The 18,135-nt window shown below is 34.9% G+C and overlaps 1 protein-coding gene across 8 annotated transcripts in view; it reads right to left on the reverse strand.

The window, feature by feature from the left end:
• The window catches only part of LOC121329840 (RNA-binding protein Nova-1), an 80,420-nt gene extending 64,201 nt beyond the window's left edge, over positions 1-16,219 (reverse strand). Inside the window, exons 1-3 of one of the 8 annotated variants that reach the window (XM_041275735.1) lie at positions 15,658-16,219; positions 13,988-14,131; positions 13,785-13,841 (exon numbers count right to left, since the gene is read on the reverse strand). In XM_041275735.1, the coding sequence (XP_041131669.1) occupies positions 13,785-13,841; positions 13,988-14,131; positions 15,658-15,793 (337 nt within the window). In that variant the 5' untranslated portion in view covers positions 15,794-16,219. Of the gene's footprint in view, positions 1-13,784; positions 13,842-13,987; positions 14,132-14,469; positions 15,232-15,657 lie in introns of those variants that run through there. The other 7 variants (XM_041275732.1, XM_041275736.1, XM_041275738.1 and 4 more) reach the window with 7 other exon arrangements.
• Between the last annotated feature and the right edge of the window lie 1,916 nt (positions 16,220-18,135).

Genomic DNA, 18,135 nt, shown 5'->3' on the forward strand with positions numbered 1-18,135 from the left:
CACCTGCAACTCTCGAGGTATATAACCATTACAACTTTCTACAAAATGAAGATGCATTACTTGGGCTTGACGAGGCATGGCCCCAGCGCCTCTTCTATGAAAGTTAAAAATGTCATTAAATGGTTTTGCTCTCAAATATGTTTTCTTACAGATTTATCTATTCTGCAAGTTCTTGCACGCACTAAACAGAGACCATCCACAGCCAGGGACATTTACGTGCCATAAACATGACACTGGCTGCAAAAGAAGGCCTGCGACTCTTTTTTTTTTTATACACAAATGAAATAAGCTTACTTGATTTGAAAAAAGTCGTGAACGACACAATTAAATTCCTGCACTACTCGGTTTGATTGAATGTGTAGTACACAACAAGATTCAATATGAAAGCTGAACATTAATTTCAATAAACATAACATTTTTTAAAGAAAACAAATATTTTAGCCTACTTCACGGAATGAAAACAGGCTTGTGTTATTTTTAAATACCACAGCTACTGATTACACTACTGCTTAACAATAGGATCATTTTATTTAGTGTTGAGCTTAAACGCGTTCGTGCCTGTATCTACCCCAACCCGCACACAGGAACATTGCCTGCTAACTCCCCTTATTCAAAAAAATACAAAAACAATAACGGTCTGGTTCTCTCTTTCCTTTTTTCAATGAATTTAATTTTATTAATAAAGAATAAAACCAAACCAAGCTAACCACTATCTAGTGCATACAAATGTATTTATTTATTTACTTATCAATTTCTTTTTTACAATCTTCACAAACTGCGGTTTCTGTTGTATTCACAGCACTAATAATGTTAGATATACTAGATATTACTACAGCACGGACCATGGGTCAAACCAATATGTGTAGGGCGTGTGTATCATTTTTTTTTTCGTTTGTTTTAAATCAATGTCAGCCTTCTGGAGTCTTCTGAATGCCTTTCATTTTAAACCGTTTAAATGCCAAACCATAACAAAACATAGAATAATAACGCATATACACAGAGCAAAAAAAGTAGACGGGCAAAATACATAGTTGTCCCCCCCACCAAAGATGGGGTGGTACTGCCCCCTCTGCCCTACGGGTTACATGCCTATGTATACAGACGTGCATGCGCGCATGCATATGCATATATATATATATATATATATATATATATATATATATATATATATATATATATATATATATATATATACATATTACACACATATATATATATATATATACATACACACACACATATATACATATATATATACATATATATATATATATATATATATATATATATATATACATATATATATATATATATATATATATATATATATATATATATATATATATATATAATATATATAATATATATGTAACTTATTTATAGTGAAAGTGCCTATATATGTATATACCATATATATTATACATACATATATATATATAATATATATATATATATATATATACATATATATATATATATATATTGTCCTACATTTGCTTTTTTTTTTTTTTTTTTTTTTTTTTTGCACATACTACTGTTTGCATTTGTATTTCATATATATACATGATTTTAAAATCTAACAGTAATATGTACAATACTCTCTCAAATAAACTTTGCTTGCACCCCAGCACCTCTTTCTTTACAAATTAAGCACTGGTAATTAGTATTGTTTAAAATAAACCACAAATAAATTACATGTTTGAGTTGGAAATAAAACAAAATGTTATTGTGACTACAATCTGCCAGCACGATATTTCCTTTTTTTTCTGTTGCTATGCTACCACTTGCAAATATAGCCGCCTGAAAGCCATGTTCACTGTTTAACTAGAAACAGAGATAGTCCTGAAATGCTTCCTGCGGAATAATTAACAGGAGTGTAACCAGTCTTAAAGGGTACATAAGGACCTTTTTATTTTGTGTTACATGTTCCCATGTGTTGCTACAACTGTTTACGTAAGGTGTGTGTATTGTTTTTTTTTCTTTTAAAAAAAGAAAAAAAAAAGTGGTAAAAATGTAAATTTTTGAATTGCATTCCCTGCCTCAAGATGGCTTCACATGTACCCGTAAGGACCTCAGAACTACATTTCCCATGTACATTTCCTGCTCACTGGTAAATCCATCTCAGGATTGCTTTGGTTACGCAAGTAAATCACCCTTAGACTCCTTATGGTAAACAATGTTATAGCTGCTATAGAAGAACGGGGAAAAAACGGGACTCTTCAGTTCTAAAATGTCTTCAGCAACTGTTCATTTTAAGAGATTTATTTACACAACAGTACTCCCACACGTTTGGTCACCATCACAACTGTTGCATGAAACTGGGGTTATCGTATTTAGCTGGTGTTAATACAGCATCTCTGTGCACTGAAGCATTTGTGTACCAGCTGACAAGGGCTTGGCTGATATTCTATCATGCATTTCTTCTTAAAGGCATATAGTCTCTACACATGAACAGCCAATATCTCTAACAAGCACCCGGACATATGGTCCGTTTCAAACAAATGTAATATGAGGAAATGGCTATTCACTTGATGTTTTTATACTGTTTTGACTTATACAAAGTAGATTTAATTTATAATACTGAAAGCTTACATTTAAACCGCGGCAACGATTACAATTAAAAGCATATTCGTCATATTGCGTCTTTGAATCAAGTGTAAAGTAATTTTACAAAACTGTGGTTTTATACCAGGTTGCGACACCCCACCACAAAAAGAAAGAAAAAGGCGAGGATTCGCAAACACAAGGAACATGACAGAGAAAAGAGGCAGCACACTAAGTAACCTGATTTTCACAATTTGACTGGCTGCAGTAAGTCTATGGCGTCAGAAAACAAGACGCACTGCAAGGTTTGTGTCCAGTATGACAAAAGCCAGAGTGGCAAATTTGTGACTGGGTCGTCCACCTTTAAAATATTTTTTAAAGTGGACAAAAAATCAAGTAATCATTACAACTGTGCGAAACTAAAGGCAAGACTGCCAAAACAAGCCACATCAAAAGTATAACAATTACTACACACTATAAACCCCTGCAAGTTTAAAACAAAGTGCTTTTTAGAACAGCTCACGCCCTCGCAAAGCATGCACGACCGTATTCTGTTTTTGTATGGATGTGTGACTTGGATGAGGCGAAAGGATTCAATATTAGGAAAACCTACAGAAATTTTAAACAGGCACAGCAGTGTATACACGCTATTGCGAGGACCCAGCGTGCAGCCCAGTTAACCAGAAAGGCAACTGCTAAAAATGTGATGGTTATCTCCTATTGTTCTACAAATAGTTCCATTACTGAGGCAGTGATGTTATGTGAAGTATGCTGACAGCGGTGTCCACACAGACTTTGTTGGGGTTCGAAATGTGGTGAAGGCAGATGCAGAAACCCAATCAATGTATCTGGGAATGAGCATTAATGTTTATGTATTTGTTTCGTTTTTTTTTTAATACAATTTAAAAATTAAAAAAAAAATATAGAAGTGTTTATTTTAAGAAAATAAAATGTAAGCCTAACATCTGAGAGACCCCAATAGCTGTCGTTGATTCCAACTCAGGAACGTCACATAAAGACCAGTAAGTCTACATCAGGACTAGCAAGTTTCAAAAGGTACAAATCCACAATTGTTAGTTGCTAACCCTGATATGTATAGCTATTATGTAGTACATATAGCCTTACAGTATGTTAATACTACAAAGATGTAAAAGATCCCAAAAAATAATCATATTTTTTAATATAGAATCAGGTGGTGGCTTGCCTGCTTATTTTGAAAACCCTGCTCATTATCAAGAAACCGTTTCAGAGCTGACTTGGGCCATTGTGCTATGCAGCTGTTAAACTGTAAAGCCCTTTTATTTAAAGAGAAGTCTCCTTGTCCTGCTTTATGCATTATTGAGGAACATAAGAAACAATGTTGTTATATATATATATATATATATATATATATATATATATATATATATATATATATATATATATATATATATATATATATATATATATATATATATATATATATATATATATATATAAACAGTGTTGGAAGTATATTTACCTGTATTGTGCAAGCGTATGCAAGGTGTTTTCTACTAAAATTAGTGCAGGTGGCTAAAAACTGTGTCACTGTAGCCACACCTGGCACCCGGCTACTCCAATGATTTCTATTAGACAACACTGTTTCATAGTAAATTGAGTAAAACACAGTAACTGACTGTAAAGTATTTTTTGCAGGAAATCAAAAGGGCTTGAACATGAACAGCTTGACATGTCTATTAACAAAAACCTCTGAATCAACAAACCAAGCAAAATACAGGCTATTCTGTACGTGTTAGTCTTTGTGGGAGTTAACATATGGTCGTTTTATACTTCCTTTTGTGCTCATAACTCAGCCAAAAATGTTAGATAAATGGCATTCAGAAAAAAAGAAAAGGTCCTCCATGTTCCTGTCAATATTACTACATCTACGGTTCAAAATGTGAAAAATACTGTTCACATCTCACGGCACCACGTCATTATGCAGCCTCACATGTACATCCAATAGTCGCACTGCAGAAACACTGCACTTGTGTTCTGCCTTTATGTGCAATTCGACCTTGGTGAACACAATCGCCATTGTGAAGTAACGTATTCTAATTGCATTACTATACAGATGACACACTGAATATTCTGACTTAGATTCTCCCAGCTGGTACCTAATGTCAGTTCAGCTGTTGGAGACTTTTTTTGCCCCATGTTTCTTTACACAAGAACCACAGTATAAAACCTGAACTAGTGCTGCACTCTCCAAAACAAACTGAGTTTAGTATCCAACAGAAAAATAAATTAAAAAAAATAATAATACAAGGACGGCTGTAACCAATTATAAAATAAATAAATAAATAAATAAATTCGAATCTTATTCTTTCAGGTTGTAATGCCTTTTTTTCTTAATTAGACCAACATGAAGATAAAAAGCAAGCTAGCATGCTGTGTGCCACAGAGGTTTTTATTTCTTGAAGCTTCAGATACCACTGCTGCAAATCCCTAATATTTACAAGACACATTTTTTCCACCCATAAATTAAAAAAAAATGTGTTCTTAGAAGTCTGCAAACTAAACGCAGACTCTCCATTACCGTTGACTTTCTTCTACCATGACAGCGCAGCCTCCGAGGGTCAGATTAATTAAGCTCAGCAGCAGCTGCAGTGCAACATGAGACACACTATTGCCACAGTTCCCACCAGTCCAGCCCAATTACCTGCGGCATTGCAGCACTGGACAACTGACATTTCTCCTGCTTCGTTCACCAGGGCTCTCGCTTGCCTCCACCACCCCCTCCTCGATTAATTTTTCAATCAAACTTCAATGTCTTTTGAAAAGGAGCCTGAAGAGCCACTGCACCTGCTGTGGCTGGCAGTGCTGAGTCCCAAAGAAATGTTTGTCAGTCAGATATCTGCAGATGTTGCTCCATTTCAAACAAGAACTGCATCCAAACATGGAAATGATCTCCAGACTTAGGCCTTCAAAAGGGAATTCTATTTTGAAAATCTCAGAGCTAGACAAATTCACAAAAGCCAAGGTTTTTTTTTTTTTTTTTTTTTTTTTTAAATCCAAGCCTCTCTCCAGTGAAAGCAGCTGAGATTAAATTTAATGGTCAACAACAGTAAATAGCATAGTCAAGTTCTTCTACTCCAGTGGTTCTCAATTTTTTTTTGTTTGCAGACCACACAATAAACAGTATAGCTGACTGAAAAATAAGCACATCAATCAATGCAATACTAAGCATAACCGTAGACTTATCCTTTCTTTGTTTTAATGCCATGGGTGGGCCTGTTTCTGTGAGCAAAATTATTTTAAAATTGGAGTTTTAAAGAATGGTTATAGTTTAAAAAAAAAAGCATTTTTATGTTCTAAGATGAATTTACCAAGAGGAGGAAAAAAAAAAAAAAAAAAAAAGCATTTTTATGTTTAAATTGATAATTACAGCAGAAATTGATGTGTGAATTTTGAAGTTACTATACAGTACACCCATGAGTTGTGCCACGGAAAATTCACAGTACTTTTTCAAGAAATTCACGAATGACAATAAAAAATTTTTTAAAAAATACATTTCACAGAAGTGCCATTTTATTAAGAAAAAAACATTTCTATTGTAAGTTTCCTAAAATTAATAAATTAATAAGGCATCAAAGAAAACCCCCAAAGCTGAAACATGTTAACATGTAATGGTAGGGTCATCAAACAAACAAGGGTCATTTAAATGTGTTGGCTGAAAAAAAGAACAAGCAGGCAAAACCGATTAAAACAAAACAAGGTTGAATGACAAATTTGGCAACATTGTTTTGTAAACATTTAAAACTTAGGCTATGTTCATACAGTAATTAAACAGACTGTGTTGTATAGCGTTATGCTGACTTCACTATCAAATGACAGCCTGGCCTACTATTGTGTAGTTAAGAGCGTCTAGATGCAGTGTATCTACTAGGTAAGCTGCAAGTTCCTCTGAATTAGCAGTAGTAATGTGGGATAAAAATAACATACATAACACAGTTGTCTTGATCATCAGTGGCCTCGTCACCCACAACGCACAGAGACAGACTACCTGTGCTCTTTTCAAATAGCCCTATGATTGTGACCTGCTTGTTTGGTAATTGTTCAGCCTAGTTTTATTTTTTGTGTAGTGAGCTGTCTTGATGCTTGGCAATAGTACCTTTTCTTAGATGATCCAAAAAGACATTACATGTTGAGCAAAACAAAATCCCACCATGTGCATGCAACGTCCCCTTTTCGTAGTTCTGAGTTCTTTTTTTATCAGCTGTCTACATTTTTATTGTTAATTACACATTGTAAGCTAATAAATCTTCACAATGTAAACTGTATAAATACTCCCGCTTCCGTTACGTAGTATGAGGAATTCCTCCAATCATAAAGCCGGTATTTGTTTGACCCCATTCCCATAGCAACAAAAAGCACGTCACTGATGCCAGACAGCTACTGTCAGCGGACAGCTGTTTCTACCATGATAAATATAAGATCTATTATTAGTAGTAGTTTTATTATTGTTGCAGACATTTCTATATAGTTGTCTATGGTTTCTACATGATAAAAGCTGAAGAGTAATGTGTAAAAAAAAATAAAAAAAAAACACAAAACACACGTTTTTCACAGTAGGCAGTCAAATACACGATTTCCAAGAAATCGTGAATTTTCCGTGGCCCTACCCATGAAGTACCAACACAGTCGGAGCTACGAATCTCCACCTATAATCTTTATTTATAAAACAGAATGTTTGGATGCTGCACACCAATTGGCTGTTGAGGATTTCTTACCACGCAATCCTATAGTACTGTACAGTGCACGGCGGAACTTATTTTTGTCGAAGCCACAATTCAATTTATAAATTACCAATACACAACATATTAAACACTCAATCAATATACACATTGTTGTGAGCGTTCTTTTAAAGTTTAAAAAAAAAAAAATAGTGACATTCCTTTTATCACATTTGATCTTTTCAGAGGCATGAGAGTGGACAAGTAGCTAGAATTACAAGAAGAAAAAAAAAGCAAGAGACACTGAGATTTAGCAAATCAACAACTTAATGAAATCAAAGAAAATAAAAATTCTTGAGCAGCTGGTTGATTGGATGAAACATAAATGGTAAATCAACTTAAAAACAGTGTCTTAAATGTAAAAGGTCTGTTATGATAATGCTATGCTTCAGTGTGCAATTCGGCTGGTCAAGAGTACTCAATTTTGTTAGCCTCCATGCTGGTCTAAATCGCTCCATAAACAGTGCTGACAAACCACAATGATAGCCTGTTAGTGACCAAGCATTTAAAAATGCCAATCATGTATTTTTGCATTAGCTTCTCCAGGTCAGCAGTAGTAATGCGTGGATAGTGAACTTTGTCGTTGCCTGCTTTTCATTATAAAAAATAGATACTTAGCATTTTTAAATGCTTGGTCACTCAAGGCTAACATTGCAGGTTATGTCAGTTCTGTTTACAGAGCGATTGAGACCAGTACGGAGGGCTTCATTCATTTTAATTACAATAAACTGAAACTTTGAAAACCTCCAGTTAAAGTTTACAACAAATTCTTGTCTCCAAAGCTGAAGGAATATAATACAATTGTTTTTAGTTTTTTTTGTATCTTTTTTATAAAGCTGGATAACACTCCAGGGCTGGTGCGTTGTGTTGCTTCGCTTCTTGCCTCCAACCCAACTACGGCAGTGTTTTAATGCAACACAACTCTCAAAGAACAAAACATTACAACTTCTCTGTTTAACAGAGGAGACATGCATTGTATTTTTAAGGAAAGCAAGCAGACCATCTTTATGCAACAAAAGATTAAAGGGCTGCTATTAGCCTGTGCCAAGGTAATTAAAAGCATATCATTTACTGGAGTGCTATGGTATACACTCACTGAAAGTAAGAACTAATGGAATGATTATAGCAAAGAGACCTACAAACACCCCACTATAAGATGACTCTGCAAGCATAACTTGGAATTGTATCCTTTCCATCTGTGACAGGCTGTAATTCACTCTCTGCTTTCTATTTAATAGCACAGAGGATTTAACATGGAGTTTGCCATGCATGGCATACCAATACACTGCCACTGCAAATTCTTGTCAGCATGAGGGAAGTATGTTTTTTTTTTTTTTTTCTTATTGCTTTTATTATGAGGTGCAGGCCATATTGCAGACAGGTGTTACAGTCTTAATATGTGAAATAGCACTGCATTATATAAGAGAAACTGTTGCAGCTCAGTAACGTTTATAACTTATCATTAAAAACATTACTTTGGAATAAAGTAGTAAAAGTGTGCAAATGCTTTCTTGATTTAAACTGCAACAGTCTGGAGGTAAATGTACTGTATACGGTAATATGGCTTTGTTAATTACTTAAAAACATGTACAAATTCTTATTGTCAATAAATTGCTTTAAAAGAATGATGCATCCCAGCTGTACATGTATAAATGAAAGACATCTCCTTGTATTCCTAGATGCAGTACTTTCAATAACTTGTAAAACTCGACAGTGTAATGCACATATGCTTCCACTATATCCAGTCACCAGGGCTATGCACCAGTGGGAAAGAAATGTTGTTTAACTACATTAACTTCAGCAACAAAAAGCCTCACATTTTCCTACACAGAAATGATATTAGGACTTTGTTGAACTATACCCCAGTGGTTTTTAAATTGACCCATTTTTCTTGTGGTTTAATCACTCCACAATAACTTGAGAACTGATCTCACTGTAAGAGTTGAAGTTCAGGATATTGGCTTCAATCCATTTCAATGGCAACAAGTGGCAAACAGATCTCAGTAGGACATCAAAACAAAGTATACGACTATACAGCTACGATATCAAGGGCCACAAAGAAGAAATGGGTTTAATTTACACTGCTGTGATCATGTGTGCCTTTATAATTAAATGTTCATTGTAGTTTAAATTTGTCCTGGCAAACAACAAAATATAAAAAGTACTGTACATACCTTTTGTGACAGTGGAAAATTGTTTTAGATTTATTATATTTTTGGAAAGACAGCTAACTACAATACAGCTACTGTTCAGTGCCATCATCAATTTCAAATTATTAACAATGTTACAAACAAACAAAACTTAAAAACAAACAGCAACAATCTGGTATTACTACAATTATGATATATTACAGCTAGTTATATTAATTTAAAAATATTGTACAGGGATTATTTTTATGCATAATTTTGCATTACTTGAATTTTATATTTCCATACAAAGTACTTCCCTCAATCTTGTTCAATCCATAGTTTAACTGAACATGTGACTAGCTGCCATATTTAAATGTGTCAGTAGGAACAGCTGGCAACCAATGTAACCTGCCTCTGCCTTACTCTTAGACACTGGTATCACAGAACCCGTTCAGGTTCTTAAAACACTGGAAGGTAGGCAATTACACAAAACGAAGCAGCAAGAACAGGCTCTCATGGTTGCTGCTTATTACAGAAATCAAGTACACTGCAGCAAAAGATATCATCTTCAGGGCCTGTTACCTTAGCAACCAGTTTAATCATGCTATTTATCACATCTCCAACTCCACACAGAGAACCCACCCTTTGAAATATTTCAATGCACTCTTAGTTAAAAGCTAACTTTGAATGAAATGAAAAAATGCATTACAAAAGGTAAAACCCCAGAGTATTCTGTTCATTTGATGGAGTATCTTCCAAAGTACAATTTGTTTTATTTGGTTTAAGATGCTAAATTTAGGATTCATAGATTAAATATATTTCTTTAAAACATGTTTTAAGGTACTGCTAGAATCCATATTCACTACAATAATACTATGACTACCACCACTCAAAATGCATTTCTCCTACACTAGGCCTAATAAATTAACACACCCCATGGAATTATGCACAGAAATAAAATCAATTATGCAGTATCTCAGTACAAGTATGTTCTAAGTAACAAAAAGTATTGTGCAGTTATATTGGGTTCTTCTCTCATACTGGATATCAAAATACCAATATATGAAAACAAAACAAAAAAAAAAGTAGAACACAATGACATGTATACAAAGCAAAGCACATCGTTTACTCTAGCTTTTGACGATATATTTGCAAAGTGGGGCCTTTATCATGGCATTTTCTGGCAAAAATCGATCCACGTTCCCTTTATCCTCAGTGTGATGCAACATTTCTTTATCCTTCGCTGTTAACAGCGGTATTACTTAATATTACACGCCTCTGCATGGCGATATGTTTTAATGCATACAATTACGCGGGTGCATAATTGTGTAATTCCCCAGGTTGTGATAATGCTGTCCAATATGGATTAAATTAGACACAGTCAGCCATTCATTTAATAATATTTTATATATCATTGTATGGAGAGAAGGAGATTAAATGAGGTCCATATCTTGAGAGAAAGAGACTATTAGTAAAGCAAGACATATTAAAAAAAAACATTTTTGTTTAACTGTAAAACTAAATGTACGTGAAATCCTTACAAATGGTTCTTCAAAATAAAATTAAAAAATACAAAAAGAAATACAGCCATAAATACCAGTATATTAGCTTTAATAAATAGCAAAACCCTTTGGCCTGCTTAAAGCTTTCATAGTGATGTTCCAGAAATTAAAAAAAAAAAAAAAAGCCCTTCCCATATCTCAGTCTTTAGAAATAAAATGTTATTTTCTAATTGCAATTACTCATTACAGATACCCATTGTTATCTCTACACTGTATTATGCTTGCTTTATTTATTTAGGGCACTTTGACGGTTTGAATTTCTTTAGTAAACCTTTCTGCTGTAAACACTGGTTGTTCAGTCTCAGCAGAACACCTCAAGTTTAACCTCTATGACTTGTTTAGACCAATTTAAATGTTTAAGCCAAACATGAATTATACAAAATGTGACTTTTAAGACCTTGTGGAATGTACAATAAGTTCAGGTGGTGTCACATTCTTGATCAATTGTATTTCCTGGCCTGGTTAAGAAAGCACCCAACATACAGTATCTCAATAAAACAGCCCGAACAAAAAAATGGTCCGCAGCTCTCATAAATAAGTTAACATGCATAAATATACAGACTGAAGAATTCTATACATTGCTATGCTATATATTTTTCTTTTGCAAATGACTGTAAATATGACGTGAGATCAATCACATAGGATTACATTATAGAGGTATTTAAGTAATGTACAAAAACTACTGACCATTTAGCACTATTCAAATGTCACTAATAATGAAAATGCACTATAAAAAATACCATATTTTTACGGTAACTTTACCTTAACAAAACTGTAGTGGCAGATTAATTCCAGTATATAGTTCCGTATTATTGGTACATCTTATTTTATTTTTTTAAAGCATTTTACACTAATATTGAACAACTTATCATAATAAAATGAAATATAATAATGTCAATATTAAGTCAAATTTGTCATCAAAATATGGTATTTACATATGGATTAGAATGTCCAGGTTTCCTGTATTTAAAGAAGTACTGTATTCCACAATTTCTTTAGAAAAATGTATTTTTTTCTTTCTAAATTTGCAATGAATATTAAATCAATATGATTAAATCAGCATGCATTCGTTGCCTCCATTTTATTTGCTTTTCACAAAACCAGTAAAGCACCAAGCAAAAGACATAATCCAAAAGTCATAGAGAATCATGATTTTCTACTGTTACAATACTGTGGGAAGAGCAAGGTTCACATCCTGTGTAAAGAAAGTAAGAGGGCTGGAAGCAGCCCAGAAGTCGTCAGCTCAGAGAATTCCAGGACCTCAGAAAATTCCACAGGCTCGTGGTCAAATACAAACACTAAGCAACAGTCAGCCAAGAGAGGACACACAAGCGGATCATCTGTCCAAGTGATCAAGAGACTTCACCCAATCTTCACCCAAGACCACAAAATTACTTTCACATTCAAATCCTTAAATAAAATGCCCCATAATCTGCAAGGCTTTATACTTCACGGATTCTCTTGTGCCAGACAGATGTCATAAACACACTGTGCATGCTTCTAATTTGCCATGGCATATCCTTGGTAGGCAAGATCTATTGCCTATTGAAAACCAGTTCTGTTCAATGGATGTATACCTTGAAAACAGAACCATTCTGTTGATCTCTTAAAGTTGTAATTAAATGACAAAACTGTAAATCAATAAGCAGCGTTACAAATTGAGATTACTTTTAATTTGTAAGTACAATTTATTAAAAACACGCTGCAATATGCAGGTATGAGAAAGATATTGGTCTCAAAACGTGGATAAGAATTGTAAACTAAATGAAGGGCATTTAATTTCACACACTTCATAAACACTGTGTTTATTATCCTTCTACACTATTGCAAAAACTTAAGGACGGATATTAAAATCTGCTGTTAGAGCTATCTATTTCAAAACACACAACAGCACTGCTTACTTGCAATTATAAGTTAATCAAACTTTCCAGAAGCACAAGCCACAACATACAAGCCACATCTACAGTAACTACAAGGCAACATCCTTTGAAGCTGTTTAACAGAATGGCTGCCCTTTCCTCCACAATTATGACATCCTCCCCACCCCCAACGCAGAGTGGACATGAAAATGAAATGTTCCAAATGTTTTCTGTCACAGCAGCTGTCCAGGCTATTTCATGGAACCAGTTCAAGTCAATGAACAGCCTCATAAACAGCTCTACTTCACTACAAAGAAACTAACAACCCCGTTGTCATCAAGCTTCTGATTTATCTGTCGTAACCCCCTCAACCCAAAGCAAATCACATCGATATGAAACAAGAGACGGCACACACAGCATAGCCAGCAAGTTGCTGTCACAGCAAATGCATGGTTTTGACGTTACCTTTCTACATTACAAATACAGCCTTTGTAAAGCATTTCCAAATAACAGATAAAACACTGCCCGGCTAAATGTCTTCTCGATAAAACTGACTTATTTTGGCAGCAGTACAAAGTTTAGATTTTTATTCCACGGTGATACTGTAAGACTACAGTAATCAAAACTAGGTTTGCAGGTTTTAGGCTATGAATACACAAACATTTCAGTTACTAAAAACAAGACATTAGAAAAGTATCAAAATTTGCAGAGAATGCTGCATGTGTGGAAGACCTGCATGATAATGTAAAACTGGAAAGGCATATAATGGCAGACAATAATAGCTACATTCTCTTCTGCAAAGAATCCAGTCTGATTGCCATGACAATCAGCCATTCCTTTTTCCTTGTACCATCTCTGTTGTTTCTAAGTGTACCTGTCAAACTCAGAATTACACAAACAGAACACATATGTAGATTCTTATACTAACAGTACCTTCTGTGTATTTATTCTCTAATCCTGTATCTGCAACCAGCGAGCCTCTAACAAACACTGTATGAAAAACATATGTAAAAAGAATTACAATGGAACAATATGTATCAAACTGATTTCAGGTCAGGCACAAGTCATGCAAAGTGTTGTATAATGTATTTTCCAAAACATTATCATTCATGTAAACATTTAGAAAATCCACCTACCTGGGTAAAAATCTTTGGATTTAGATAGTTTGATGGTGGCCCCGGTCTCTTTCTGTAACTGAACAATAGTCTGTCCTCCTTTCCCAATTATAGATCCAGCAGCATAACTAGGTATTAGGACTTTTAAGAAAAACTGACCGTCTTCTGCAAAAAACAGTAAAAAAAAAAAAAAAAAAAAAAGCATTTTATATATATATATATATATAATTTAAAAGTGATAAATCAACATGTGAAACCATAAGAGCTATTTGTAAAACATTTCATTAATTAACGGTAACCAAAAATTCCAATAGATGTATTTGTATAAATATAAAACGCATAATTACAATAACATTTTAAAACGTTGTGCAACAGAAAAACCTGTACGCCCAAAATGCGTGAGGATGTGCTATCATGGTAGAATAGACCAAGCAGCAAATCTCAATGAAATACAAAAAATATATAAAATAATAAAAAAAAAAAAAAATAAGCTTTATGTTTACTTAGATACTGCATTCCAGTTTCCTTTGCATGGAGCATTTTCGTCGGTCTAAATTAGAAGCAGATGACAACTGTGGTCCCAGTGATTTGTCATGAATTTCTAATTGATACTATGTTGCTCCACCGATACCAACAACGCCTTATTCCGACCGACAACTGCTGTAAAATGCAACAAATGAACAATGTTAAAACCAGTGCCCTGTCTGAAGGTGATCATTAGAGGAAATGGCTTGCGAACAAGAACTTAAATTACCAAATACACGTGAACGCCCAGGTAGTGTAAATAACCATCAGCACACAAAGCTATTAAGCTGTTTATTTTCTTTAAAACTGCAATTCGTGACCCCTAATCGCTATTGTTAAGTGTTAAAATCCGACATCAAAATAATCCTGCAGTATAGCTTTCATTGAAGATTTAGGCGATTGATCTCTTCTAAATTCATTATAACTATAGAACCCTTAAGTAGTATTTTCCAAATTAAGCTTTTGATCGCGAATTTGATTATTGAGCAGCATGCTGTAGAACGTATGCAGGTGGTGTCGCCAGGTACGAAATGCAGTACAAACAGTTGTACACAAGTTACAGTTTGCAACCAAATAAACTAAACACAACACAGTGAAAAAATGGATTTCCATTATTTATTTATTTTTTAATGTACCCTGTTGAGGTTTGTATAAAACAGTTGACCAACTTAGCAGGTTGCCTCGCCAAACCATCCAAGGCACCAGCATCCTGGAAATGCCAGTACCAGCAGTGTGAGGCTGCACAGTACAGGTCAACACAATATGGCATATTTAAATATGCACGCTGTTATGCCGAGCATCATCACAGAAAACAATTTTTGTAACTTGTCGGTTTTTACAAAACGAACTTTAAATCGAGTCGTGATGGTTGTAGGACAACAACAACAGTTTTCACATTTTAAATATTAGTGTGGTTATACGAAGTTTGACAAATGATACACTGCAGGCAACGCTTAACAGGGATTCGTTTCTTTCGTTTTGCAACTCTGTCACTTTCTAATCATAGTTAAGGCTAATCTTAACACTATAAACTGGAGATTGCTTCTCTTTATTACAACTATATAAACAAACAAAAATGGTCGCCATTTTTTTCTTTATTTTATGTATTTTTTAAATGCGTTTAACAGCAAAAGCCCTGTGAAAAACGCAGTGATAAATATACCCACCGCCCGTGTTTGTTCTCTTGGTGCTGCCTGCTTCAGGCGGTGCTTCCAGCGGCCGCTTTCTGGAATCCGGCGGGTCCAGGTCTATGGGCACCCCGGTGTGGTTTCCGTTCTGCTGGATGGGAGCTGCCGCCATCATGTTTGCAAGCTTTATTAAAAAATAGTTAGCTCGATTTTGAACGATTTAAATATCAAAATAATAATGGAGGTGCAGCTCTTAATCCGAAATGTAGGTGGATGGTGCTGGGGAAAGCTGAATGTGTTAGAGATGGTGGGGGGAGAAAACAAGAAGAGGGGGAGGCAGAGAAGTGGGAAAATGTGAATGTTGAGCGTGTGAAATGGGTCCTGAAGCGTGGCTGTGTTGCTTTCTAAGGCTGGAGCTGCTCTGTGCGCTTTCGGTAGTGCTGGTGCTGCCTCTGCTCCCTTTCTCTCATTATTCTGCACAATTCCTGGGGCTGCCGGAGCTCTCCCACTCCGTGGAAGTCAAAGGTCACCCATCCAAGCAACACGGCTCAACCCACCTTGCACGCTGTCAATGAAAACAGAAGGACGGCAACCAAATTTGTGGGAGGGCAAGATTTGTGAATGATATGCGAGGCAGCCAATACAGAGAAAATAGGTGAGATTGGAGGCTCTGCTTTTGACGAATCGATGATATCAGAGGCAGAAACCTTAAACAATATTTGGGAATTACGTCATGGTAACCCATGCTCAAAGTTGTCTGTACTGTTTGCATTTGTTTTGCAGCATTTATTGTCAATTATTTAACAATACATTCACCTTAACTTTTTGGACAATGCTGTAATGTATTCATTCAGTTTTGCAATCTGGTTGTTTATCGATTCTTTCCAAATTAATATGTTTGTTTTCTTACGTGCTTGTTTTTTGTCTTTTTTTTTCAGTACCAATAAGACCATGACAAACCAATGGTTGGCATAGTCCAGAACAGTATACTGTAATACTGTAATTTATAACGTCCTTTTTTAAAAAAATCTTAACATACAAGTGCTAATGAAATCATTTCATATATAAATTATGTGATATATATATATATATATATATATATATATATATATATATATATATATATATATATATATATATATATAATAATAATTATCATGCCAAATGATTTTTAAATAACGAACCAGCTTCTCAACAGTACTGATGTGAATTTAAAGCTTTGAATATGTGAGCAGAACTCTTCATCTTCCTACTAAATAAAACGTCTCTTCATTATCTCTGTACAGCAGTTGGTTATTGTGCTCCAATGATACTGTGATTACATACTGCATACAGTAATGTTATTTGCTCAAATAAGTTAAGTACTGTGTATTGTAAGATGGTATTCATTGTGCAGCTGCTGTTAGGACTGACTTGCATATTCTGTAATCAGAAAGTACACTGCTGCATAATTAAGCATGCTCTTCATTGAATAATGACACATTATCTTGCTATTTAATTGTTTGCTCAGATTTGCTAACAACACCCATAGAAGGTTAGCTAAAGAACCTCTGAAATGTACGATAAAGTATGTTTAACAATCTGTCTTTGAAAAAACCCCACAAAGCCTCTATTAAAAGTTATTTCATAGGGTTATTTATGGAATAAAGATGGGTGTTCACTAAAACATTTTAGATGAATCTACAGATGACCAAAATAAATAATTTCAATAAATCAATTATAATTTACAGCAATAAAACCTATTAGCTGGTGATATTGTAAGATGCTTGGCAACTAGCACACAGTATACACAAAATAATATTCTATTCATCAAACCAGACTTTAAATCAGTTAACACTTAGTGATTTGATATATTGCATTTATCAATCCAACCGTTATCTTAAGTGATGCAGTTCATGTGTATTTTCTTACTGTATATTAAAAGCATCCTGATAAAGTAACACTGAGAAACTTTTTTTTATTTAGTATGCCCAATTATTTTACGCCCGATTGTCTTCCCAATTTGGAATGTCCAATAATTTTTTCTCTTCACTGCAGTAGTTCCCAACACAGCTCAGGAGATCCGGAGGTTAAGTGTGCATCATCTGATCCCACGAACAAGCCAGCTTCCTCTTTTACACCCTGGAACCCGAGAGCAGATGTCAGCGAGGACAAAACCCAGCCCTGCAGGTGTCTGCTGTGAGCTCACTGGCTGCCTGGCCAGCAGGGTTTTCTGTGGCACGGCGAGCCCCCAGGATCACCAGAGCCAATGTAACGCTCCCTTCGGAATCCCCAGTGAAGCCCGGTGATTTTGCACAGCCAAGACTCTCACCTGTGCTGAATGACTCATCCTGCACACCACGCGGCTGTGCTTTTACCAGGTGAGCCAATTGGGGACCCCATGTACCTCTAGTTTTAAAATAGAAAAACTATGTAACCAAAATTGTTTGCCGGTAACACTGATGCATTATCAACCTACTGGCTGGAATTTTACCTTTAGCTTATAAACTTTTTGAAACTACACCCTTGGACCACCCA

Source organism: Polyodon spathula, chromosome 17 (genome assembly GCF_017654505.1).
Source record: "Polyodon spathula isolate WHYD16114869_AA chromosome 17, ASM1765450v1, whole genome shotgun sequence".
Taxonomy (NCBI): Eukaryota; Metazoa; Chordata; class Actinopteri; order Acipenseriformes; family Polyodontidae; genus Polyodon; species Polyodon spathula.